Below are 25,582 nucleotides of genomic sequence, written 5' to 3'. Positions count from 1 at the left end.
ATCTGCTCCCTGTTTCTTTCGCTCCGCATTTTTTATACTTTCTTGGTGCAACCCCTAGTGGTCTTTGTGCGCAGTCTTGTTGTAGTTAAGCTTTGATTGTTGTAGGTAATACGAGAGGGGATTTGACTTTGAATATTTCTTGCCACTCCCTTTTGGCCTGCAAAGTTTCTGTTGATAAATCAGCTGACAGTCATATGGACACTCCCTTGTAGGTAACCAACTACTTTTCTCTTGCTGCTTTTTTGATTATTTGTTTTTCTTTACTCTTTTGCATTTTATTTATAATACTAGAGGCCTGGTGCACAAAATTTGTGCATGGGGGAGGGGAGTCCCTCAGCCAGGCCTGCAACCTCTCCAATCCAGGACCCCTCGGGGGATGTACGACTGTCTCTCGCAATCTGGGTCTGCTGGCTCCTAATTGCTCACCTTCCTGCCTGCCTGATCGCCCCTATCCACCTCTACCTGCTGCCTGATTGCCTCTAACTGGTCCCCTACTGGCCTGATTGCCCCTAATTTCTCCCCTGCTGGCCTGATTGCCCCTAACCACCTCTGTCTCACCTGTGACCCAGGATTCCCTCCTCTGGCTGGCCGCAGGCACCCGACACCCGGGCTTCCCTCTCTCTGGCTGGCTGCAGGCACCCAGGTCCTGGGCCAGCTTTGCCCGGCCAACAACAGCCACAGGAGACCGTGAGTGGGTGGCTTTGCCCAGGCTGCAGCTGCAGGAGCCCGGGACTGCAGGGCAAGCAGCTTGTCTCACTCCTGGGCTGCAGGTGCAGATGCAGCCACTGGTGCCCGGGATGGTAGAGCGGATGGGTTGTCCCTCTCCTGGGCCACTGGCTCCCAGGACCACAGGGACTGTGAGGCGTGCAGATTGTCCCTCTCCGGGCTGCAACCTGGCTGGTCCCCAGCCTGATTGGTCCCCATTCCTCTCTTGTGAGCTCATTTGTGCCTGGCTGGTCCCCATTTCTCTCTCTCCAGTGTTGAGTGTCTGAGCCATTACAGCGTGACAGCATGAGGGTGTGATGACCATTTGCATATTAGCTCTTTATTACTTATAATATGTCTTAGTGTGAGCCTTTTTGAGTTCATCTTGTTTAGGACTCTCTGTGCTTTCTGGACTTGTATGTGTGTTTTTTGTTTGTTTGTTTGTGTTTTTTTTTTCCACCAAGTTAGGGAAGTTTTCTGTCATTATTTTTTCAAAAAAGTTTTCAATTTATTGCTGTTTTTCTTCTCCTTTTGGCAACCTCATGATGCAAATGTTGGTATGCTTGAAGTTATCCCAAAGGCTCCTTACAGTATCCTCATTGTTTTGGATTCTTTTTTCTTTTTGCTCTTCTGATTGGGTGTTTTTTTCTTCCTTATATTTCACATCACTGACTTGATTCTCAGCTTCATTGACTCTACTGTCATTTTTCTGTAAATTATTCTTTATTTCAGTTAGCTTTTCTTTCTTTCTTTTACATAAATCTTTATTGTTCAGATTATAACAGATGTTCCTCTTTTATCCCCCCATAGCTCCCCTCCACCTGGTTCCCACCCCACTCCATGCCCTTACCCCCTGCCACTGTCCTCATCCATAGGTGTAAGATTTTTGTCCAATCTCTTCCCGCACCCCCACCCCTTTCCCCCCCAAGAATAGTTAGTCCACTCCCTTTCTATGCCCCTGCTTCTATTATATTCACCAGTTTATTCTGTCCATCAGATTTTTTTATTGACTTAATTTTAAGATTCACTTGTTGATAGATACGTATTTGTTGTCATTCTTCTGTTCATAATTTTTATATTTACATTTTCCTTCTTCTTCCCCTTCTTAAAGCATACCCTTCAGCATCTCATATAATCCTGGTTTGGTGATGATGAACTCCTTTAGCTTTTTCTTGTCTGTGAAGCTCTTTATTTGACTCATTTCTACACAATAGCTTTGTTGGGTAGAGTAATCTTGGTTGTAGGTTCTTGCTCTTTTTCACTTTGAATATTTCTTGCCACTCCCTTCTAGCCTGCATGGTTTCTTTTGAGAAATCAGCTGACAGTTGTATGGGTACTCCCTTGTAGGTAACTAACTGTTTTTCTCTTGCTGCTTTCAAGATTCTCTCTTTGTCTTTTGCCCTTGGCATTTTAATTATGATGTGTCTTGGTGTGGTCCTCTTTGGATTCCTCTTATTTGGGGTTCTCTTCACTTTCTGGACTTGTAAATCTATTACTTTCATCAGATAGGGGAAGTTTTCTGTCATTATTTCTTCTAAGAGGCTTTCAATATCTGGCTCCCTCTCTTCTTCTGGCACCCCCATAATTCGGATGTTGGTACGTTTGAAGCTGTCCCAGAGGCTCCTTACACTATCTTCATATTTTTGGATTCTTTTTTCTTTTCCGGATGGGTGTTTTTTGCTTCCTTGTATTTCAAATCTTTGACTTGATTCTTGGGATCCTCTAGTCTGCTGTTGGATCTCTGGATATAATTCTTTTTTCTTTTTGCTCTTCCAGTTGGGTGTTTTTTGCTTCCTTGTATTTCAAATCTTTGACTTGATTCTTGGGATCCTCTAGTCTGCTGTTGGATCTCTGGATATAATTAATTCTTTATTTCAGTCAGTGCATGCTTAATTTCTTACTGTTTTTTTTTCCCATTTTTTTTTTGGCATTCTCATTAAGATCCTTGAAGGTCTCACTACATTTCTTGGAGGTCACACTAAGTTTCTCGAAGGTTTGTAGAAGATTCTTGAGTAACCTTATAACTGTGGTTTTGAACTCTATATCCAGTAGTTTGCTTTCCTCCATTTCTTTCATTTGTGACATGTTTCTTTGTCTCTGCATTTTGGCTGCTTCCCTGTATTGATAGATGCCTTTGTGTGGTAGGTGTCCTATTGGGCCCAGTGGCTCAGCCTCCCCAATTACCTCAGGTGGACCCTCTTGGTGCACCCCATTGTGGGCAGGGTGCACAGTCTTGTTGTAGTTTAGCCTTGATTGTTGTAGGAGGAATTGACTTCCAGACCAATTGACTGCAAGGACCTGCTGTATCTATCATGGAAGAAATGCTGTGCTGGAGACACCCTTAGGGGCAGGACTTGCTTCAGGGGGGCTTTGGTGCCCACTGAGTCTGCTTCTTGAGTGTGTCACTTATGGATGTGAGGAGTTGAAATCTGGTATCTGACCACTGGGTACATTGGCTCCTGGATCTCCGAAGAGGTGCAAAGTCAGCCACTGTGTGAGTTCGCCCAGCAGGAGCTACAGCAAGATCTTCAGATTTCTCCTCTTTGTTTGGGGTTTGGAAGTTTTGGAGCTCTCTGACCCAGCTGCAGTTTGTTAGGTTAGGCTGTGAAAGGACAGGCGATTCATATGCAAAAGCCACTGTGCACAGCTTGGGTGGGGTTATAAATTGGATGGGGTGGGGTCTCAGGGAATTATCAGGGTGGATCTCCTGGATCTCCAAGGAGGTGCAAATTCAACCAATGTGTGAGTCCACCCAGCAGGAGCTACTGTGAGATCTGCAGATTTCTCCTCTTTGTTTGGGGTTTGGAAGTTTTGGAGCTCTCTGACCCAGCTGCAGTTTGTTAGGTTAGGCTGTGAAAGGACAGGCGATTCATATGCAAAAGCCACTGTGCACAGCTTGGGTGGGGTTATAAATTGGATGGGGTGGGGTCTCAGGGAATTATCAGGGTGGAGCAAACAGCAATGGCTGTTAGTCAGCCATCTCCGCATCTCCGGGTCTCTGTGTCTCTGTGCGAGTCCCGTGCCCCCACAGTAACAATGATCCCTGTGAGCAGTTCTGCAAGAAAGCCACCCTCACTTTCTGACCTGATTTCAGACAGTCCAGTTTCTCCCCGTAGGAGTCTGGGTCCCTAGAGTCTTGCCAGAAATGAGTTCAGAGCAGTCTAGAGCTTGTATCTCCCTTCCAGTTGAAAAAAAAACAGTGCACCCAGTTACCAGCCTGTTTCGTGTGCCTCCGCACTTTCTACCCAGTCTCAATGCACTTTTTTCTTTCCTTCTAGTTGTAGAACTTCCTCTCAACCAGCTTTCCCATGGTTCTGGATGATAGCCGTTTTGTCTTTTAGTTGTAGTTTTGTTGTGGTTGTGGGGGACAGCATGTACAAGTGTATACCTTATGCCGCCATCTTGGTTCTAGCTTTTATTTCTAACTGGTTCTTTTTGTGCTGTTGTGGTTCTCAGTTAGTTCTTTGAGCATCCTTATAACCAGTGTTTTGAACTCTGTATCTAGTAGATTGCTTATCTCCATTTTGTTTAGTTCTTTACTGGAATTTTGTTCTGTTGTTTCATTTGGGCCATGTTTCTTTGTCTCCTCATTTTGGCTGCCTCCCATGTATTTGTTTCTATGTATTAGATAGAGCTGCTATGTGTCCTAGGGTTGGCAGCATGGCCTAATGTAGTAGGTGTCCTGTTGGGTCCAGTGGCACAGCCTCCCCAATCACCCCAGTAAGGCCCTGGAGGCGTGCCCCCATGTGGGCTATACACCCTCCTGTTATAGTTGAATCTTTTTTTAAAATATGTTTTTATTTATTTCAGAGAGAGGAAGGGAGAGGGAAAGGGAGATAGAAACATCAATGATGAGAGAGAGAATCATTGATCGGCTGCCTTTACATGCCCCGTATTGGGGGTTGAGCCCACAACCAGGGCATATCCCTGACTGGGAATCAAACTGTGACCTCGTTGTTCATAGGTCCAAGCTCAACCACTGAACCATACTAACCAGGCTGTAGTTGAGTCTTGTTTGCTGTTGGCACTTCAGTGGGAGGGATTTACCCAGGCTGAGGCAAGGACTAGCTGCAAGGACTGGCTGTGACCGCTAACCACCAACCTTCAACAACCTTGGAGGATCGGCTGTGCAGAGACCCACTGCATAGAGCAGGACCTACTTCAGCAGGGCTCAAGTACCTGCTGAGTCTGCCCTTGAGTATCACTTAGGGGGTGGTTGGGTGGTGTTGCTTCAACTTGGTCTAAAGCTGTCTACTGGATATGCTGGCTCTGGGGCCTCCCTGGAGGCATAGGCCAAGATCAGCCACTGCCTGTGTTCTACCCTGGGTCACTAGGCATAAACTACAAAGCGATCTGTAGATGGCCGCTTCTTGTGTTGGGCTTGGAGATGCTCACTTGAGGCCAAGCAGGCAACCAAGGCTGGCTGCTGCTGGGTCCGGGGTCATTCAGCAAGCCTCTGGCTGAGGCCAGATGCTGCTTGTTTGAGAGATTTAAGAAAAATCTGAAGCATGAGCCAAGATAGGCCTTTCCTCTCATAAAGCCACTGGACACAGCTTGAGTGGGACCCAAAGTTGGGTAGGGCCGGGGCTCAGGGAATCACCAGGGTGGGTCAAACAGTGGGAGACAAGTTTATGGGGTCTCTGGCTCTGTGGGGAAGGGCTCATCGAAGGAACAATGGCTTCTGCCAGCACCTCTGTCTACAAACAACCTGCCCCTTTAGCTTTCATCCTGATGCCAAACAATTCAGTTCCTCCCCATACATCTCTGGTGCCTTTCAAGTTGTTGACCCTGCACTGGAGCTCAACCTCCTTCAGCCTCAATTTCCACCTTTTTTTTTTTTATAGTCAGAAGTTAAGGAGACTTTCCTGCCTGGGACTCCTCGCTCCTCAGGGGTGACCCCCACAGTCAAGGTATACCTTTTTATTTTTATCCACCACCAGCCCATCCATGCTTCCTCCCCTTCTACCAGTCTTGATATGGCTTCTTTTTTGTTGTTATTGTTAATCCTCATCTGAGGATATTTCTCCATTGACCTTTAGAGAGAGTGGAAGTGAGGCCTGAGAAAGAGGGGAAGGGGGGGGGGTAGAGAGAGAAAGAGAGAGAGAGAGAGAGAGAGAGAGAGAGAGAGAGAGAGAACATTGATGTGAGAAAGATACATCAATTGGTTGCCTTCTGCTGCACCACAATCAGGGGTGGAGGGGCTAGGGATCGAGCCTGCAATCAAGGTATGTGCCTTTGAACAGAATGGAAACAAGACCCTTAGCCCATGGGCCGACGCTCTATCTACTGAGCCAAACCAGCTAGGGTTGTGGCTTCTTCTTTAATTTCATAGTTATAGGACTTTCATTCATCTTGATTTCAGGTGGTTCTGAATGATGGTTGTTCTGTAGTGTAGTTGTAATTTTGATGTTAAACCTGAGTCATTTTAATACTCTCTTGTAGTTAACCTTCCAGTGGGGGAAAATAGGTCTTAAAAAAGAAACAGAAAGTGAACTGCTGAGAAGAGCACATAAAGGGAAGAATGGGAGACTAGGACCTTTACAGGGATGATTGTCAGAGAAGGCTTACGTGGAAATGACATCTGGGTCGAAACAGGAAGTATGGGTAGAAGCTGGCCATGGGATGGAAGAATGGATTGGTGTAGGTGAAGAGGACAGCAAATGCAAAGTCTTTAATGTGGGAAAGAACATGCGTATTCAACACACTGAGCAATGTGGCCAGAGCTTACTAAGAGGAAGTGTGATGTGAGATTAGGTTGTAGAGAGGCAGGAACCAGATTCTGTATCCTTTTGAATGCCATGGTGATGAATTTAGGTTTTATATTAACTGTAGTGGGGAGCTGTTGAAAGATTAGGCAAAGGGGAATGACGATCAAGTTGAAACTTGGATTTTAAGGTCATTTAGTATTATTTTACATATATTGTTAAATGTGATTAAAGGTGAAAAATAAAGTCCATAATATTTTATGCATAACGATTTCTAAAATGTAACTGGTGAAAACAGAGGTGCTAGATGTTAGTGATTTTGGGGAAATATTGTAGGCTTTTAAACTGAATAATTACTGTTCATTGAGGATCTGTTAAATATCAAATAATTAGGTCTGTTCTTTACACATATTTTCACAGAAATTTTCTTGAAAGGAAGACATTGTTTTTCCTGTTTTATAGGGGAGAATATTTTAGAGACAGAGAAAAAGGAATTCACATCCAGAGTTAGGGTTCAAAACCATGTCTGCTTGACTTCATTTTACCAAGGTTATTTCCATTTTGGCTTTTTTTTTTTTTTTTTTTTTTTTTTTAGAGAGAGAGAGAGAAGGAGGGAGCAGAGGAAGGCTGAAAATTGAGGAAAAGGAAAGCAATCATACAATATATGTTTATTGAATAAATGAATGGAGATATTTCTTATTTTAGGGAGTGGATGCTGTGAATTAGAATAATCAATTGAATTTCCCTATTAAGGACATTATCTTGGAAAAGAATTTCAGATCCAGCTTTGATTAGAAGTTAACATTCACTGACTTTATGCTATACCACCCCCATAAAAACATTTGAAAGCATGTATGTGTATCAGACAATTAAACCAATTATTATGATATTAACAACCTACCACTTAAGCTTAACTTGAGACCCAGGAAAGGAGTGGGCATGCTTGGTAGATCAGCCTTTGGAGGAAGTAGCTGTGCCAGGAAGAGAGGGCCTGAGCTCTGTAGCTGAGAGCAGTAATTGTTATGGAGCAAAGCAGGGTAGAAACAGTCCTTAACTCTTAAGTGTTGCCTGTTCTTATTTGGTAACATGAATGAATATATGTTGTTGAGCCCTTTGAATGTGACATTACTTTAACTTTTAATTTTTAAACTTTTGGATTATAAGTTGAGAGCTTAAAGCAAGAGAGGTGAGAGTGGACACCAAAGGATCAGGAAGGATAAATGGTAGCAGTCAGATGAACTGGATGAGAAACAAGGGTCAAAAGAACGTCATTGAGACCTGGAGTGGGAAGTGGTTGCAGGAGCCTGGGAAAGGTGTGGTCATAGTGTCTAAGAGGGGACAGGTGGAAAGCCAGGCCTCTGGCCCTGGAATGGTTGGTACAATCACTACTGGAGTTTTCTTTTTCTGGAACCATAGCTCCTTGGAGGCTAGAAGAAATTAGCTAGCTTTGTGCCAACAAAGTGTTATACGTTGTGATTTTGGGTTTGGTTTGACTGTTGGTTTCAGAGAAATTTTATTTCAACTGTGGGCCTCTTAGATCAGGCCCCAACACTGGTTTCCCCAACTTTGGGTGCTCAAGCTTCAAGTAAGAGGGGACAGCCTCTGAGGGCTCTGCCCTTTGGGGCCCCCACATTCCAACTTGGAACTCTGAGACAGTGGGACAAAGGGGTACTGGGAATTCTGGGCTGTCAGGACAAGGGACGAGAAGAGCAGGAGCCTAGGGCTACTATGGAGCAGTACCTCAGCACCTACTCCAAGGCTAACAGCGTTGCCACCACCAGAAAGAACTCTAGCAGCCTGGACAACAACCGCCAACAGTGTGGAGCTGTGAGTGGCAAGAGGCCCTGTTTTCCTGTGGGGCAGGGCAAAGAGAGCCACAGACAGGTACCATGGGTGTAACTATGGTGCTTGAGGTACCTTCATGCAGTGCAGTGGGGAGCAGCACCTGGCTGGTGACAGACCAGGTCTTCAGGGCTGTCTGGCAGGTCAGGCCCCTTTAATCCTGACTGTATGACCCTTTGCTTCCTTTGGTTAAACTAGGGGTAGATAGGCTTGAACTAAGGAAATAAAGCCTAAAAGGAAAGACAAAACTCTCCTTTGTTCCCGACAGGGTGAGCACAAAGCACATTTCCCTGGCAGTGGAGTGGCTGCACTACTGGATCTGCCTCTTGAGGTCAAGCTGCCTGTGATCCCTGGGAGCAATAATTTATACTATACAACGAAGTTAAATAAAACGGTAATTTTTGTCATGACATTGGTTGACTTTGCCCATTTCTACTTGCTTTTAAAGTCAAGTGCTACATTATACAAATTCCATTAAGGGAATTTGCATTAACATTCACAGAAAAAAAAAATCAACTCAAACCCACATGTAAACCAAGGTATTGTTTAGGATTCATGCCAATCAACTTCATTTAGTCTGGCTTGCACAGAATCATGGGATGGACAGGTATTATTCTTAGTTCTCTCAAGTTTTGGAAGCATATTAACTTTTCTTTGTAACAACACAAAATATATTTAGTGAGATTTTATTTACTTAGAAATAAATATGTTTGGTTCAAAGGTGGAAAATTATTGGTGTTGGCCGGCATTTAATTATGTTATGATTTTAACCAATAATAAATTGGACAAAACTCTCATTATAGAAACTTCTCTATGATTTTGTTTTGAGAGAAATTCTATCTCATACACAACAGTGAGGAAAAAATGGAATTGAAGTGAGTTAACATGCTTAGGTACTTAAACTTCACTTTAATGGAAGAAAGCTCTGCCTCCCGGGAGACACTCCATGATTTCCCCCAACCTTCCTGTCCAGTCTTTACTCCCACTCAGAACCTCTGCTTCCTCCAGTTGGGGTCTTTCATACCTCCTCTCACATACCATGTAATGCTTCTGTGCCTTTCCTCACCTAACCCCCAAACCTGGTGTACCCTTCCCTCTTCTCCTCAGTCTGTGAACTTCAGCCATCTTTCAAGATTTTTTTTCTGAACTATCATAGCCCCCAGCGAGCTTATATTTCCTTAGAATTTGCATTGCCCTTGTTTGTATAATTTTACTCAACACTATAATTCTGTAATTACAGTTTTATAACTTAACTCATACTGGGTTATAGTGTATACTTCCCTCAAACACTTTCTTGTTTTTAGTTCTCAAGACTACTCCCACCCTGAAACCTACCCAGTCCTGAGTCAAACACTATCCATGAAGGAGGTGGAGGACATTCTTTTTGAATGGTTTCTTTGATTAACAGAGCCAAAAATTCTACAAGGAAGAATTCCATGAGACCCCCTTACCCTTCTACTCTCTGTGATGTCAGAAATGAGTAGGTATTTGATACTTGCCAAGTAAACATGATTTCTTAAAGCAAGTTTTGCTTCTGGAAAATATTTGTTTTTAAAAACAAATCTGTTTTTCTAGGATAGAGCAAGCTGACTAAAAACATGCCTACCTCACACAATTTAACTGGGTCACATTCACAGAAACTAGCTTTCCTACATGCTTGCCACCTATACTACTTCTCTTGTGTTTAAATTTTGCCTTCTTTCTTTTGTCTGCTTCCTCAAATATATTATTTGTTGTGTTACCATTTTCTGTCAACTATTAATTCGCTTGTCAACTACTTTTAAAAAAATGTTCTCTCTATTCTTATTATGTTCGTTTTCCCCAAACTGTCTTCATTCAATTATAATTTGGCACCAAGCAATTTCCTTGAAGACTGAGTTTGTGAGAGCTTTCCTTTTCTTTTAGTATAAGTTCCTCAATGAATAATGCTTTATATTTACACTTTTAGTGTGTTTCTTTTTTTTCCAAAGGGACACAAACCAGTTATTTTAATTGACAAACAGGATTATCCTGGCTCCAATGAATGAATTTTTTGTTAATCCTCACCTGAGGATATTTTCCCATTGATTTTCAGAGAGAGTGGAAGGGAGGGGGAGAGGCACAGAGAGAGAAATACAGGCAGTCCTCGGGTTACGTTGGATTCGAGGTACATTGTTTTGTGGTTATGTCGCCATCTCCCATTTATTTATATATATAAAAAAATTCCGTCATTTCGACGTATGTACATATGTGCTTTATGTTTTTTATTATTTATTTACCACAAGTAAAGGTCAGGAATTGTTATCTTTCTTTTAAACTTTTTTTACTGTTTCACTTCATTACTGCTGTGTATATGTTCCAGGTGAGTGACACAGGTGCTTATGTAGGTGGGTTCCAACTTACAGCGAAAATATCTCCCACGTAACCTAAGGACCTACTGTAATGTAAGAGAGACAGATCAATTGGTTGCCTCCTTCACACGCCTGGGGATCTAATCTGTAACCAGAATCGAACCAAGGACCTTTCAGTCCATGGGCCAAAGCTCTATCCACTGAGTCAAACCAGGTAGGGCATGAATAGATTTGTTTAAAAGGTGTTCTTTGTTTATAGGTCAAGTAGCCCAGGTTTGATCTTGAGAAACATCTCATCACAACTAAAGTCACTATCTAAAAGAATTTGACAGCTAAATGTCATCCTCTAAAAGAAACAGTCAGACAGACCTGGACTCCTGACTGTTGGTTGCTTCATATCTGGCTTCACTGAATTCAAGACATTGCCCCCCAAAATTCCATTCTCTTCCTTCTCAGGGAAGCACTGACAATTAAGGAATGATTGCACTTTATGATTTAGGCCCCTTGGAAGGGTTAAAGCCTGGGCTTCAAGCTGAAAACAGAAACTTTCCAAGGAAGCTTTAAATGGAAAAGAAAGCTAGCATCCTATCAGTTCCCACCAATCCCCTTTGCCCACATATGAAGCATCCTCCCACCTACATTAAGGGAGTTCTTTTAGGACCCCACCCATCCAGGCTGCTGAGTGATCAGAACATGACTGACATGGCTTCTGCCAGACAGAGCAACACAGGTCCCTGCAGACAGGTCAGGACTGTGGAGTCTTGTACATTGAATCGGGCCTGCAAACAAGATAGGTGCTCTCAGGTTTGCCACATCCCCACACATTCCAGTCACCTTTCACTTGGGCCAGTTCCTGCTTTGATGTTACTTTAGACTAAAACTTCTGTTTTCCTGAGCAAAAACACATAAACAAAAACAAAAATAATGTAAAGACACTAGGACAAAGTCCACATCTACTTCTGTCCTATACTTTTTCCCTTTCACAGGTTCTTGCTTAATATATTAACACCATCCTGCTATTAAAAATTAGACTAAGAATTCACACCAAAAAAACCAACCAACCAACCAACAAAAAAAGCCCCAACTTGGTAATGTTTTCATTTACAACTGAGATTAAATAACAGCTATTTCCTCTAAAACAGTGGTGGGGACCATTCGGCCCATGGGCCCTATAAGGCCCTGAAAATCATTTGGTCTGGCCCTGCCAAGGCATTAGGGGTGAGTTAATTAAATGTTTGACAAATATAGCAGGCTAATTTTTAAATTGATCATTTTGTATGGCCCACAAATGATATTATAAATATCCAAATGACCCTTGGCAGATAAGGTTTCCCCACCCCTGCAAAATAACACATATAGAAACATGACTATTAGCTGATATTTTTTTTCTTTTAAATATTAATGGCTATTGCACAAGGTTGTATTTGGTCTTTCACATATGGAGAAATCTCAATTCCTATCAATATCCTTCTTAACTGGTTCAATATATTAAACTTTAAAATCCAGGTCTTGATTTTTTCCCTGATTATAGCACTCAGAGATTGTTTGATTTCTTATGTTAGATAAGATCACAAGACACAATAACCCTTTAATCCATCATCTTTAACATCTGAGCTTTACTTCTATTATTATTTGATAAACTTGTTTCCATGAATCTTCAAAAAAGATTTTCTAATTTCTTCATTTTTAGATTATTGAGATATAACAGTCATAGTTAATATTATCTCTTTATACTTTGAATGCAGTGCCTTGACCTAGAAGAGGGAGGGAAGAAATGGAGAACTTAGCATTAGCTTTATCCATTAAAACACATTTTATCCTAGTCTCTTTCATTTCCTTTCTTCCTTTCTCTCTGGCTCAGGGGTAGAAACTGATGGAGATCAGTGGAGGAATTGAGTGAGGGTGGGTTTTTAGAATAATTCAGGTCAGGTGTGTGTGTGTGTGGGGGGGAGGGGGCGGGTAGGAATAAGCGATAAGCATTACCCAATCCAAATCTTTCTGTTGCTGGTTTTCCCCATGTCAAATTCTTCTTGCATGCTTTATTTTGAATGAACATTCTAGTTATTTTCAAAATTTCCGTTTTTCATCTTTTTAAATCTGTGTTTGCAGCTTTTTCAACCTTCTTATGGTTTTAACCTGACTGATTCTTATTGTCCACTTTTGGACAACCAATATAATAGTCTTCATGATCCTCATTTAAGAGCATACCATTCACGTGAAGATATCCGGAGGAGATTAAAGAAAGGAGGCTACATCACCCGCAATAATGAAGTGGGTCGAAGATTACTTCCTTTTAATCATTGAAGACTTCCAAGACTTGATATAAGTTGGCTTTTATACCTCATTGGGATGGGGGTGGGGTTTCACTTTTAACTTGGTGATACTTAATGAGAAATTCTATAAATTACTTAGTATTTTGGGTCAAGGGAAAATCAGACAACAATTGCATTTCTAAATGATACTACCTCTTCCACCTTTCTTGTTTATAATATCAAAAGGTGATTAACCAAGTAATTTGAGGATATAAAAATAATTTTCTGACTGTATTACAGTTCTCTTTCTCTGTCTCCAATGATTTTGTATGCTTGTCAAGGATTATGTCTTATGAAATTTTTAAGAACTCGAGACAAAATAAGAACACGGGTACTTACTTTGGCAGCACATATACTAAAATTGAAATGATACAGAGATCAGCATGGCCCCTGTGTAAAGATGACATGCAAATCCATGAAGCTTTCCATATTTTTTAAAAAGAAAAAAAAATTAGGAACACAGCAATATTAGCCTGATACAGTCTTGATAAAACATAAGAATAATTTTATATCCTAATATGTATTGAATATGTAATTATTATTACACTAGAGGCCTGGTGCATGAATTCATGCACATTGAAAGGACATTAATTAGAAGAAATATCTTAGAGGTTGGGGAGGGACCACGGGAGTTTGGCTCCAGGGCATGCCTGGCCCGTCTTGCCCAGTCCCAGTTGGCGGGATTCCAGCAGCAAGCTAACTGATTGGTTGGAGTGTCTGCCCCCTGGTGGTCAGTGTGTGTAATAGCAACTGATCAAGGGGTCGACCAAATGGTCGACCAATTGGTTGGATACTTAGCATATTAGGTTTTTATATATATAGATAGGCATTTTATTCTATTAACTCCTATTATGTGTACTAAATTCATAAATCATATTTTAAAAAAGTAATGAGACTTAGATATGTCCTGTTGTTTAACAATTGTAGAGAGCGACTACTTATAAAATTGTTAGCAATTTATTACTCTTGATACCAAAATGCTATCAAATTGCATATTATTAATATTTTTCCTTCAGAAAGTGATTGCTGTGATTTTTAAATGTTTATACTTATATTTTTTGTTATTGTTTTTGTTTTTTAGGTTATATGTAACTTGACTGAGTTTAACAAGTATAGGCAATATCTTACAAGTCTGAAATTAGACTTCGAAAGGCACTACATAAAAGAACAAGTAAGTTAAATAGTTAAATTTGTTTTCTTACGTAAAGTTTGAAAGAAAGGTTTACTTGTATTAAAAGTATTTTCTCGTAATACTTTTACCTTTGATTATGACAGACTATTTTTTCCAAATGAAAATTTAGAGCAGGAATAAAGAAGAATTTGAGGTTGTTTTATTGGGCCAAGAAATGGAAAGGGACCAGGCCATCTATTAATATGTCAGTGGTAGTTGGGTATAATTTAGTAACTAAATTGCTAATCCAGTGTGTTTCTTTTATCTGAGTTGGGGCCAATAGGAATAATCTATTGTGGCAGCAAGATTTTTAAACCGGAACCAAAGTTAGCTTGAGTAATAGGAGAGTAACAGTGTGAATAGTTATAATGTCCTACAGGTGACTCAAGAACATATACACTGTGTTTGTACTTAAGCACATGCAGCTGTGTTCATCCAGTAAAAAATTATATTAAAGGTAAAGTGAAATGATTAGAGGTAGAGAGAGTGAGTATGAATAGTGACTTCTTTTCAATTTTAAAATTTTTATTTAATAAAAGAATAGTTATATTGATTTTTTTAAGAGAGAGAAACATTGATATGAGAGCTCAACATGGAGTGGCTGCCTCCTGCCTGTCCGCTATGGGAACTGAGCCTGAAACCCGGACATGTGCCATGAGGGGAATGCTTTGACCAGAATGGAACCAGAAACCTCTCAGTGCATGGGGCAACAGCCAAGCGACTGAGCCACATTGGCCAGGCTCCTTTCAATTTTTGACTCAAAGTTAGTGTGTGTGTGTGTCATGCAAACACATGCCCATGAGTGAATTTGGATTTTAGGGTCAAGAAAGGTATGTGCATGTGTACTTTTACAAATTTATGTTCTACAGTGAGATGGTGGTATAGAAATGAGAATAACTTACCTTTACCTTTAAGTGTTCTATATTTCCCCCTCTGTGTCTAGAGTTTCTCTTGCCCTTCTTCCATACTTTCATTTAATTTTTTTCAGAATGGATAGAAATGTACAATGAGATATTTACTTTTAAGTTTTAGAGAGATACATTTTTACTTTGATTCAGTTACCCATGTCTGTAATGGATTCAAAATAGATTTAAATGCAGTTAAACTGACTTAGTTATTTAGAAAATACAAGAAGTTTACTAAACACTAACTATAAAAAGGTATGTCAAAGGACAATTCATTTCTGCAAATTTTAAAAAGATATATATGTATAAATACACACACATACAGATATATGCATTTATATGATGCACACTTTTTAAAATAGGGAATGCTTGCAAAACAAATAAATAAACTACAACTAAACAATCAACTACATGGACTTCCTGATGATGCACAATTCCAAAATTGGTTCTTATGGGAGGAGACCCAACCTTTTAAGGACCAGGAGCCATTAGAAATGCCCAGGTAAGATGGAAGTGAATGCATATTTTATGTATAGATTGTAGACTCAAATAAGTTGGAAAAATACTAGAAAGAATTGGAGCTAGGAATTTTTAAAAATGTACTAGACACTATTTAATTCCACTATTGACCTAAGTATAGAGAGGAAGGGAGAACAAGAGATACAGAAATTGGGAACTTGGGTGTCAAGGGAAGGAAGAGCAAATTCCACCAGAGACGACAGGATTTCTGGGAATACAAGAGGTAATCCAAACTGATAAGTAAAGGACAAATGAGATCCAAAATCCTTCCTGTTGTTGCAAATGGAGGAAAACAATCTTTTAGCACTGGCCTTTAGCAGTTGCTTCTTTTTATTTTTTAAATATATTTTATTGATTTTTTACAGAGAGGGAGGGAGAGAGAGAGAGAGAGGTAGAAACATCGATGAGAGAGAAACATCTATCAGCTCCCTCCTGTACCCCCTCTACTGGGGATGTGCCCACAACCAACGTACATGCCCTTGACCGGAATCGAACCTGGGGCCCTTTAGTCCACAGGCTGATGCTCTATCCACCGAGCCAGACTGGCCAGGGCAGCAGTTGCTTTTTATGATTCCTCTTTAAGGGTTGACAGCATTAAATTTAAGGAAGTTCATGCAAAGTCAAAAATAGAGGTTTGTCTAAACTATATCTAATGCCAATGTAGAGATGCATTGTCTCCAAAAGAAAATGTGTAAGCTCTTCAGATATTACCTGCTCATGGTCAACCATAACCATTTCATGGTCAAGCCCATATCTTAGGGATATTATCGTTTTCTCCTCCTCCTCTTTCATCCTTCATTAAGGTGACGGATTGGGCTGCACAGCCTGACTTTTATATTCTGTGGGTCCATTTTGTGGTAGTTCCATAAGCATATTGACATAGCAGAGACCTGAATTATAGATGGAAGATTTGTTTAAGGTTCTATAAGTCACTGGGGACCCAGGATACATCTTTTTCTTCGGAAATTCAACCTTTTTTTTTTCTTTCTAGATTTGAAATTAAATTTTCAGTTATTCCAGCCTTCTTTGCAAACTCACTGAATTATGAATAATTACTGTGCAAAATGTATTTTTGTGTTTTTGTTGTTAATCTTCAACCAAGGTTATTTTCTCTATTGATTTTCAGAGAGTGCAAGTAAGTGGGGAGAGACAGAGAGAGAAACATCAATGTGAGAGAGACATCGTTTGGTTGTCTCCCACATGAGGGCCCAGGATTGAGCCTGCAACTGAGGTACTTGCTCTTGACTGAAATAGAACCCATGACCCTTCAGTCTGCAGGCTGACACTCTGTCCACTGAGCCAAAATGGCTAGGACTGCGCAAAATATTTTGAAGGAATCTGCTCCACATTTTACCACTGTCTTGGCCATAAGAACAAATACTGACATGGTAGAGAGATCTGTATGACAAAGCATGGTGAGAGCTGGCTTACAAATCCATGAACAGAACTGAGAGAAAAACTGAAAATTCTTATAGTGCAAGAAATAAGACTAAGTAATGAGGTGGTCTGGGTGTGTCAAAGCAGCTGATGCCACTATAAGGGAAACATGCAATTCATCTTTACTTGCATTTGCACTTTTATTTAGTTATTTGGATAAGATAAGTATGAAATTAGATCAATGTGGACGTACAAGAGAAGAGCAGCGCCTCCTCTGGTTGGAAAGAGAAAAAAGACGACAGCAGGAACAAACAAGAAGAAAACATATTCTTCGTAGAAAATTTGAAGAGGTGAGAGATACATTTAAAATATTAAGAGAAAGATTGTGCCTAGTGTTTTATTTGAAAATAATTTTAGTTGTCTATAATATTTCTTGAAGTCATTTCAAGTCTAAGTAATTTACCCACATTAATCTTTCTTCACAGCTATGATATACAAGTTGTTACATAAAATAATGAGGCTGACACCACAAATTATATCTGCTCTTAAGGAGAGGATTGTGGAAGTTACCAGGCACCATTTAACTCCCTGATCGCTTTCAGTGTAAGGGGGATATCTTTTTAAATTTAGCATTCCTAGCCCTGGCCGGCTTGGCTCAGTGGATAGAGCGTCGGCCTGCGGACTGAAGGGTCCCAGGTTCGATTCTGGCCAAGGGCACATGCCTGAGTTGCAGGCTCCATCCTCAGTGTGGGGTGTGCAGGAGGCAGCCAATCAATGATTCTCTCTCATCATTGATGATTCTATCTCTCTCCTTCTCCCTTCCTCTCTGAAATCAATAAATAAATATATTAAAAAAAAAAAATTTAGCATTCCTAGTAGGAGTGCAGGAAGGAAAGAAGCCCATTCAAAAGCCAATGTTTGACTTCCACTACACTTGATCTGATTTCTGTTAGGCTCTTGACTTGTTCTAATTTGCTTGTTGGTGGTGACAAAATACAAGGGATTACTGTAAACACTAATCACAGTAACACTGTGCTCTTCAGGAATGGAAGAAAAAAGAGATGCTACTTCTGACAAAGTCTGCAGAAGGTGTTCAGAAAGAAGCTGGGCTAGAGATACAACGGCGCAGAAATAGAGGAGAGGGTGACAAAAAGGTAGATTTAACTTTCACCTCTAATATGGGCTGTTAGAGGAGAAGCTTTTGTTAGTTTGGATTTTTGAAAGTACCCTATACAAGATGACAATGGATTGGTTCCCCTAAATGATATGTGTTATATTTTGACCATAATGAAAAAGTCCTGCCTTATTATTTGAAACTACTGCTTCCATGCACGGATTTGTGCACATTGAAAGGAAATTAATCAGAAGGTGGCTGGTGGAGCGGGACTCGGCCAGACGGACTGGACACACCCTGGAGCCAACCTCCCACGGTCCCTCCCCACCCGGCTGCACCTGAGGTAGTGCTGTGGCTCGAAGGGCGTCTGTGGAGTGAGAAGGGTCCCTCTGGCAGGTGGGGTCCCTCAGCCTGGCCTGCAGGCTCAGCAGCTCCTGTGTTGAGCATCTGCCCCCTGGTGGTCAGTGCACATCATACTACCGGTAGGAGTGTCTGCCCCTTGGTGGTCAGTGTGTGTCATTGCTATTGGTTGGACGGTTGGATGGTTGGATGGTTGCTTAGCCTTTTATATATATAGTAACTACTTTTGATTTTATTTCACACCATAAACTATACTTGTAATTCTTATAGAAAAATGATATAACTGATTTTTTCTTAGAATCAGAATTTCTTGGAAAAATTTTCAATTTTTACCCACCAGTTAATTTTAGAGTAAGTGCTTTTAATTTTAAATAATATATAATATTTTAGGATTTAGAGTATAAATCTGTTTAAAGAGAAAGATAAATCATTTGTAATCCCAGCACCACCCTATTAACTTGTGTACACACACACACAAACATAATATTTCTCTGAATATTTGAATATTCCAATAAATAAATAAATTATGTTAGTATACCTCTTAGGCTGTTGTGTTGATTGCTTTATTTATTTTTATCCTTTATTAATCCTCACCTGAGGATATTTTTACATTTCTTTCGAGAGAGAGTAGAGGGGGAGAGACAGACACATCGATGTTAGAGAGACACATCAATTGGTTGCCTCCTGCATTGGGATCAAGCCTACAGCTGAGGTACATGTCCTTCACTGGAATTGAACCTAAGACCCTTTAGTCTGCCAGCTGATGCTCTATCCAATGAGCCAAACCAGCCAGGGTATGTAGATTACTTTTTTAAATAACAATGGCAACATGCCATATCAATAAATGTTGGTCTAACATTGTAAATTAGAGGCCCGGTGAAATTCACTCGAGGGGGGTGGTCCCTCAGCCAAGCCTGTGCCCTCTCGCAGTCCTGGAACCCTCAGGGGATGTCCGACTGATGGTTTAGGCCCGCTGCCCTGTCAGTCGGACATCTTTAGCACTGTTGTGGAGGTGGGAGAGGCTCCTGCCACTGCTGCTGTGCTCACAGGTGCTCGCCAGCTGCGAGCCCGGCTTCTGGCTGAGCAGCGCTCCCCCTGTGGGCGCGCACTGACGACCGGGGGCAGCTCCTGCATTGAGCATCGTAGTGTCATTCCGCCATTCAGTTTATTTGCATATTACCCTTTTAACCAAAAGCCAGGCTTATGCTGGTGAGTGCAGTAGCAGTGGCAGGAGCCTCTCCCACCTCTGCGACAGTGCTTAGGATGTCCAACTGTTGGCTTAAGCCTGCTCCCCAGGGGGAGTGGTCTAAGCTGTCAGCTAGACACCCCCCAAGGGCTCCCAGACTGCGAGAGGACTCAGGTTGGGCTGAGGGCCCTCACCCCTAGTACACAAATTTTGTGCACCGGGCCTCTAGTATAGGATAATCATCTTAGGTAACTTATTTTTGACATACCTAGACTAAGTGTAAGCTTTACATAATTTGGTTATACATTGATATATACTGCTATATAACAAATTTTTTAATATTGGAAATTCAAATATGTATGGAAAAGATACTTTTGTCACATGTACTTTGTAGTATTATTAGGAACTCACTGCTTAGATGGCAAACTCAGCTCATTCCAATTTTTTGTAATTATTATTTTTTAATATTCAATTTGTTACCACTTTTTTTAGTGGGAGTTCTCTCCAAGTTAGCTTTTTTTTTTTTTTTGCTTCCAGACATCTCTGAAAAATCTTCGTTTTGGAGAGCAACAGAATGCCCCAGGTTTCCCCTTAATTTATCCTGATGCTAATTTCTGTTCAGTGAGTCCTAGCCAACATTAGTGGCAACCAGTACAATGGGTAAATTCTGGCACAGGAAGTATCCATTAGACATGACCACTAATGGAAGGCATGGTAACACTAAAGACTGCTTAAGGTATATTAATGGTGGAGCTATTTGAAGCATTGATATTTCCAATAGAGTTATTCTAAATTGTCTTTTTTACAACATGTTTTACTGTAAGAACCTTTCAATTCATTTGTATGTGTATCAATATTTTTATATCTTTTCTTTCAGATTTGACTTTATATATCTTATAACTCCAAAGTATCGGCTTGAATTAGAGTTAAAAAAATAATCTTTATGATAGCCATTCTGACTGGTGCGAGGTGATATCTCATTGTGGTTTTAATTCACATATCTCTGATGATTTGTGACTTTGAGCATTTTTTTTGTGTGTCTCTTGGCCATTTGTATGTCCTCTTGGGAGAAATGTATATTCAGGCCTTATGCCCATTTTTAAAATATGATTTCTATCTTCCTGAATTTGAAGAGATTGCCTGTGTCCTAATATATGGCCTATCTTTGAAAATGTCTTGTGTGGACTTGAGAAGAATGTGTTTTCTGTAGCTTTGGGGTGAAATGTTCTGAAGATGTCAATTAAGTCAATCTGATCTAGTGAGTCATTTAGGATTGCTGTTTATTTGCTGATTTTTTGATTAGAGAATTTATCCAGTGGTGTCAGTGGGGTATTAAAGTCCCCCACTATGATTGTATTACTGTCGATCTCTCCTTTGATATCCTCCAGAAGTTTTTTTTTTATGTATTTGTGTGCTCCTGTATTGAGTGCATATATGTTTACCAGAGTTATATCCTCTTGTTGAATTTCTTTAGTATTATGAAGTGGCTCTCCTTATCTTTTGTTATGGCCTTCACTATGAGGTATATTTTGTCAAATATAAGTATTGCTACCCTAACTTTTATCTCATTTCCATTCGCCTGAAAATTTTTTTTCTGTCCCTTCACTATCAGTCTGTGTGAGTCCTTTGTTCTAAGGTGGGTCTCTTGTAGGCAGCAAATATATGGGTCATGTTTCCTTATCCATTCAGCTTCTCTATGTCTTTTGATTGGAACACTTAATCCATTTACGTTTAAGGTTATTATTGATAGGTACTTGTTAGTCGCCATTTTTATTCTTTATGCCTGTGTTCCTTCTTCCCTTTCTATTTCTTCTTTTTACAGCAGTCTCTTTAGCATTTCTTGCATTGCTGGCTTGGTGGTAATAAACTCCCTTAGCCCTTTTTTGTCTATGAAGCTCCTGATTTCACCTTCAATTTTGAATGATAGCCTTGCAGGGTATAGTATTCTTGGATTCAGTCCCTTGCTTTGCATCACTTTATATATTTCATCCAATTTCCTTCTGGCCTGATGTGTTTCTGTTGAGAAATCAGTTGATATTCTAGTGGGAGTTCCCTTGTAGGTAACTTTGTGTCTCTCTCTGCAGCCTTTAAGATTCTTACTTTGTCATTGATGTTTCCCAATTTAATTATGATGTGCCTTGGTGTGGGTCTTTTTGTGTTTATCTTGTTTAGGATTTTTTGTGCTTCTTGGAATTGTGTGGCTTTTTTCTTCTCAACATCAGGGAAGTTTTCATTATTTCTTCAAACAGGTTTTGTATTCCTTACTCATCTTCCCCTCCTTTTGGCAACCCTATTATGCAGATGTTGTTTCATTTTGTGTTGTCCCAAAGTTCCCTTAGGCTCTCTTCCTGCTTTTTAAGTTCTTTCCAGTTGCTGCTGTGCTTGGATGGTTTTTTTTCTACCTTGTATTCTAACTCACTGATGCAGTCCTCAGCTTCTTCTAATCTGCTGAAACTTTCCATTGTGTTCTTTATTGTGGCTGTGTCATTATTTACTATCAGTTCTTCTTCATGTCCTCTTGATTCTTACACATGTTGTTGAATTTGTCTTCCATCCTTTTCAGTGTCCTTATAACCATTGTTCTGAATTCTTTCTCTGACAAATTGCTTGCCTCTGTTTCCTTTTCTGGTGGGGAGTGGGCCTAAGCCGTCAGTCAGACATCCCCTGAGGGCTCCCAGATTGGGAGAGGGCAAAGGCTGGGCTGAGGGACCCCCCGAGTGCAGAAATTTCCATGTCTCTGGATACACTCCCTTCATCAGTTTATTTTGTTACTTAGATTCCATATATGAGTGAGATCATGTGATACTTGTCTTTCTCTGACTGACTTATTTCACTTAGCATGATACTCTCCAGGCCCCTCCATGTTATCTCAAAGAGTAAGAGATTCTTCTTTTTTACTGCTGCAGAGTATTCCATGGTATAAATGCACCACAGCTTTTTTATCCACTCATCTACTGATGGGCTTTTGGGCTGTTTCCAGATCTCAGCTATTGTAAATTGTGCTGCTATGAACATAGGGGTGCACACATTTGCTATATTGGTGTTTCAGTTTTCTTAGGATGTATTCCTAGAAGTGAGATCACTGGGTCAATTGGCAGTTCCATATTTAATTTTTTGAGGAAACTCCATACTGTTTTCCATAATGGCTATACCAGTCTGCATTCCCACCTGCAGTATACTAGGGTTCCCTTTTCTCCACATCCTCACCAGCACTTGTGATTTGTTGATTTGTTGATGATAGCCATTCTGACAGGTGTGTGAGGTGATACTTCATTGTCATTTTGATATGCATCTCTCTGATGATCAGTGACTTTGAGCATTTTTCCATATGTCTCTTGGCCATCTGCAGATCCGCTTTGGAGAAGTGTCTATAGGTCCTTTGCCCATTCTCTAATTGGATTGTTTGTCTTCCTTTTGTTAAGTTGTATGAGTCCCTTATATATTTTGGATATTAACCCTTTATTATATATATCATTGCAAAATATGTTCTCCCATACAGTGGGCTCCCTTTTCGTTTTGTTGGCTTCTTTTGCAGTACAGAATATTTTTATTTTGATGTTGTCCCATTTGTTTATTTTTTCCTTAGTTTCTTTTGCTCTAGGAGATGCATCTGTAAACATATTGCTACAAGAGATGTTTACTGCCTATGATTTCTCTTAGGATATATATGGTTTCATGACTTATACTTAAGTCTTTTATCAATTTTGAGTTTATCCTTTTGTATGGTGTAAGTTGGTGGTCTAGTTTAATTTTTTTGCATGTATCTGTCCTATTTCCCAACACAACTTATTGAAGAAATTCTCTTGACTCCATTATATGCTCTTGCCTCATTTGTCAAATGTTAATTGAGCATAGTGGCTTGGGTCAATTTCTGGGGTCTCTGTTGTGTTCCATTGATCTATATATGCCTGTTCTTGTGGCAGTACCAGGCAGTTTTGATTATGGTGGTTTTGTAGTATAACTTGAAATCTGGTATTGTGATTCCTCCAACTTTGTTTTTCTTTCTCAAAATTGCTGCAGCTATGCAGTATCTTTTCTGATTCCATATAAATTTTTGGAGTATTTGTTGACTGGATCTGTGAAATATACTATTGGTATTTTAATAGGGATTGCACTGAATTTATAGATTGCCTAAGTTAGTATGGACATTTTAATGATGTTAATTCTACCAATCCATGAACACAGAATATTCTTCCACTTGTTTATATCTTCTTCTATCTCTTTTTTCAACATCCTGAAGTTTTCAGAGTTCAGGTCTTTGCTTTCTTGGTTAAGTTTATTCCTAAGTATCTTCATTTTTTTTTGTTGCAATGGTAAATGGGATTGTTTGATTAGTTTCTCTTTCTGGTAATTCATTATTGGTGTATAAAAAAGCCATAGATTTTTGGGTATTGATTTTGTACCCTGCTACATTGCCAAATTCACTTACTAAATGTAGTAGTTTTAGGGTGGAGTCTTTAGGGTTTTCTATGTACAACATTATGTCATCTGCAGATAATGAGAGTTTTACTTCCTTCTTCCCAGTTTAGATGCCTTTTATTTCTTCTTGTCTGATCTCTTTGGCTATGACTTCCAATACTATATTGAGTAAGAATGGTGAAAGCGGATATCCCTGTATTGTTCCTGTTCTTAGGGGAAATGGTTTTAGTTTTGCCCATTGAGTATGATGTTTGCTGTAGGTTTGTCATATATGGCCTTTATCATGTTGAAATATGCTCTCTCTCTTCAAACTTTGCTGAGAGTTTTTATCAAAAATGGGTGTTGAATTTTGTCGAATGCTTTTTCTGTATCTATTGATATCTATTTTTTAAATAATATATTTTATTGATGTTTTTACGGAGACGAAGGGAGAGGGATAGAGAGTTAGAAACATCGATGAGAGAGAAACATCAATCAGCTGCCTCCTGCACACTCCCCACTGGGTATGTGCCCGCAACCAAGGTACATGCCCTTGACCGGAATCGAACCTGGGACCTTTTAGTCCGCAGGCCAACGCTCTATCCATTGAGCCAAACCGGTTAGGGCTGATCATGTGATCTTTGTCTTTCAACCTGTTTATGTGATGTATCACATTTATTAATTTGTGAATATTTTACCAGCCTGCATCTCTGGAATAAACTCCACTTGGTCATAGTGTATGCTCTTTTAAATATATTGCTAGATCAGATTCGCTAATATTTTGTTGAAGATTTTAGCATCTATGTTCATTAGGGATATTGGCCTGTAATTCTTTCTTTCTTTCTATCTGGGTTTGGAATTAGGATAATGCTGGCCTCATAAAAAGAGTTTGGAAGTGTTCCTTCCTCTTGGATTTTTTGAAATAGTTTGAGGAGTATAGGTGTATTAATTCTTTGAATTAAGAACTGCTGCTGTATTAGTTCTATATTAGTAATATAGGAGTATTAGTTCTTTGAATCTTTGGTAAAACTCCGCTGTGAAGCTGTCCGGACCTAGGCTTTTGTTTTCTGGGTGTTTTATGATTACTGCTTCTGTTTCATCAGTTGTGATTGGCCTATTCACGTTTTCTGATTCTTCCTGATTCAGTTTTGGGATACTGTATTTTACTAGGAATTTGTCTACTTCATCCACATTGTCCAGCTTGTTGGCATATAGTTGTTCATAGTATTTTCTAACAATCCTTTGTATTTCTGTGGTGTCAGTGGTTATTTCTCCAATTTTGTTCTATTTCATTTATTTGGGTCTTCTCTCTTTCTTTTTTTTAATTTATTATTATTATTATTATTATTATTAGTTAAGGTATTACAAATGTGTCCTCATCCCTCCCATTAACCCCCAACCTGCCCCCTCCCCCACTCATGTTCTCATCCCGCTGTTGTCCATGTCCATTGGTTTGGTTTATATGCATGCATACAAGTCCTTTGGTTGATCTCTTCCCCTTACCCCCACCCTCCCCTACTTTCCCTCTGGGGGTTGATAGTCTGATTGCTGTTTCTCTGTCTTTGGATCTGTCCCTGTTCATCAGTCTATGTAGTTCTCTATATTCCACAAATGAGTGAGATCATGTGATATTTATCTTTCTCTGACTGGATTATTTT

The 25,582-nt window shown here is 40.0% G+C and overlaps 1 protein-coding gene across 1 annotated transcript in view; it reads left to right on the top strand.

The window, feature by feature from the left end:
- LOC102765176 (fibrous sheath-interacting protein 2-like) overlaps positions 1–25,582 on the top strand; it is a 91,224-nt gene that overhangs the window by 59,463 nt on the left and 6,179 nt on the right. Inside the window, exons 2-7 of the mRNA XM_015560040.1 lie at positions 8,521–8,646; positions 12,692–12,853; positions 13,976–14,065; positions 15,333–15,472; positions 17,075–17,216; positions 17,910–18,020. Coding sequence (XP_015415526.1) covers positions 15,336–15,472; positions 17,075–17,216; positions 17,910–18,020 — 390 coding nt within the window. The 5' untranslated portion in view covers positions 8,521–8,646; positions 12,692–12,853; positions 13,976–14,065; positions 15,333–15,335. The remainder of the gene's footprint in view (positions 1–8,520; positions 8,647–12,691; positions 12,854–13,975; positions 14,066–15,332; positions 15,473–17,074; positions 17,217–17,909; positions 18,021–25,582) is intronic.

This window comes from Myotis davidii, unplaced genomic scaffold (genome assembly GCF_000327345.1).
Source record: "Myotis davidii unplaced genomic scaffold, ASM32734v1 scaffold273, whole genome shotgun sequence".
Classification (NCBI taxonomy): domain Eukaryota; kingdom Metazoa; phylum Chordata; class Mammalia; order Chiroptera; family Vespertilionidae; genus Myotis; species Myotis davidii.
Note: the sequence above shows the minus strand (reverse complement) of the source record. Positions and strands in the feature narration are given on the sequence as shown.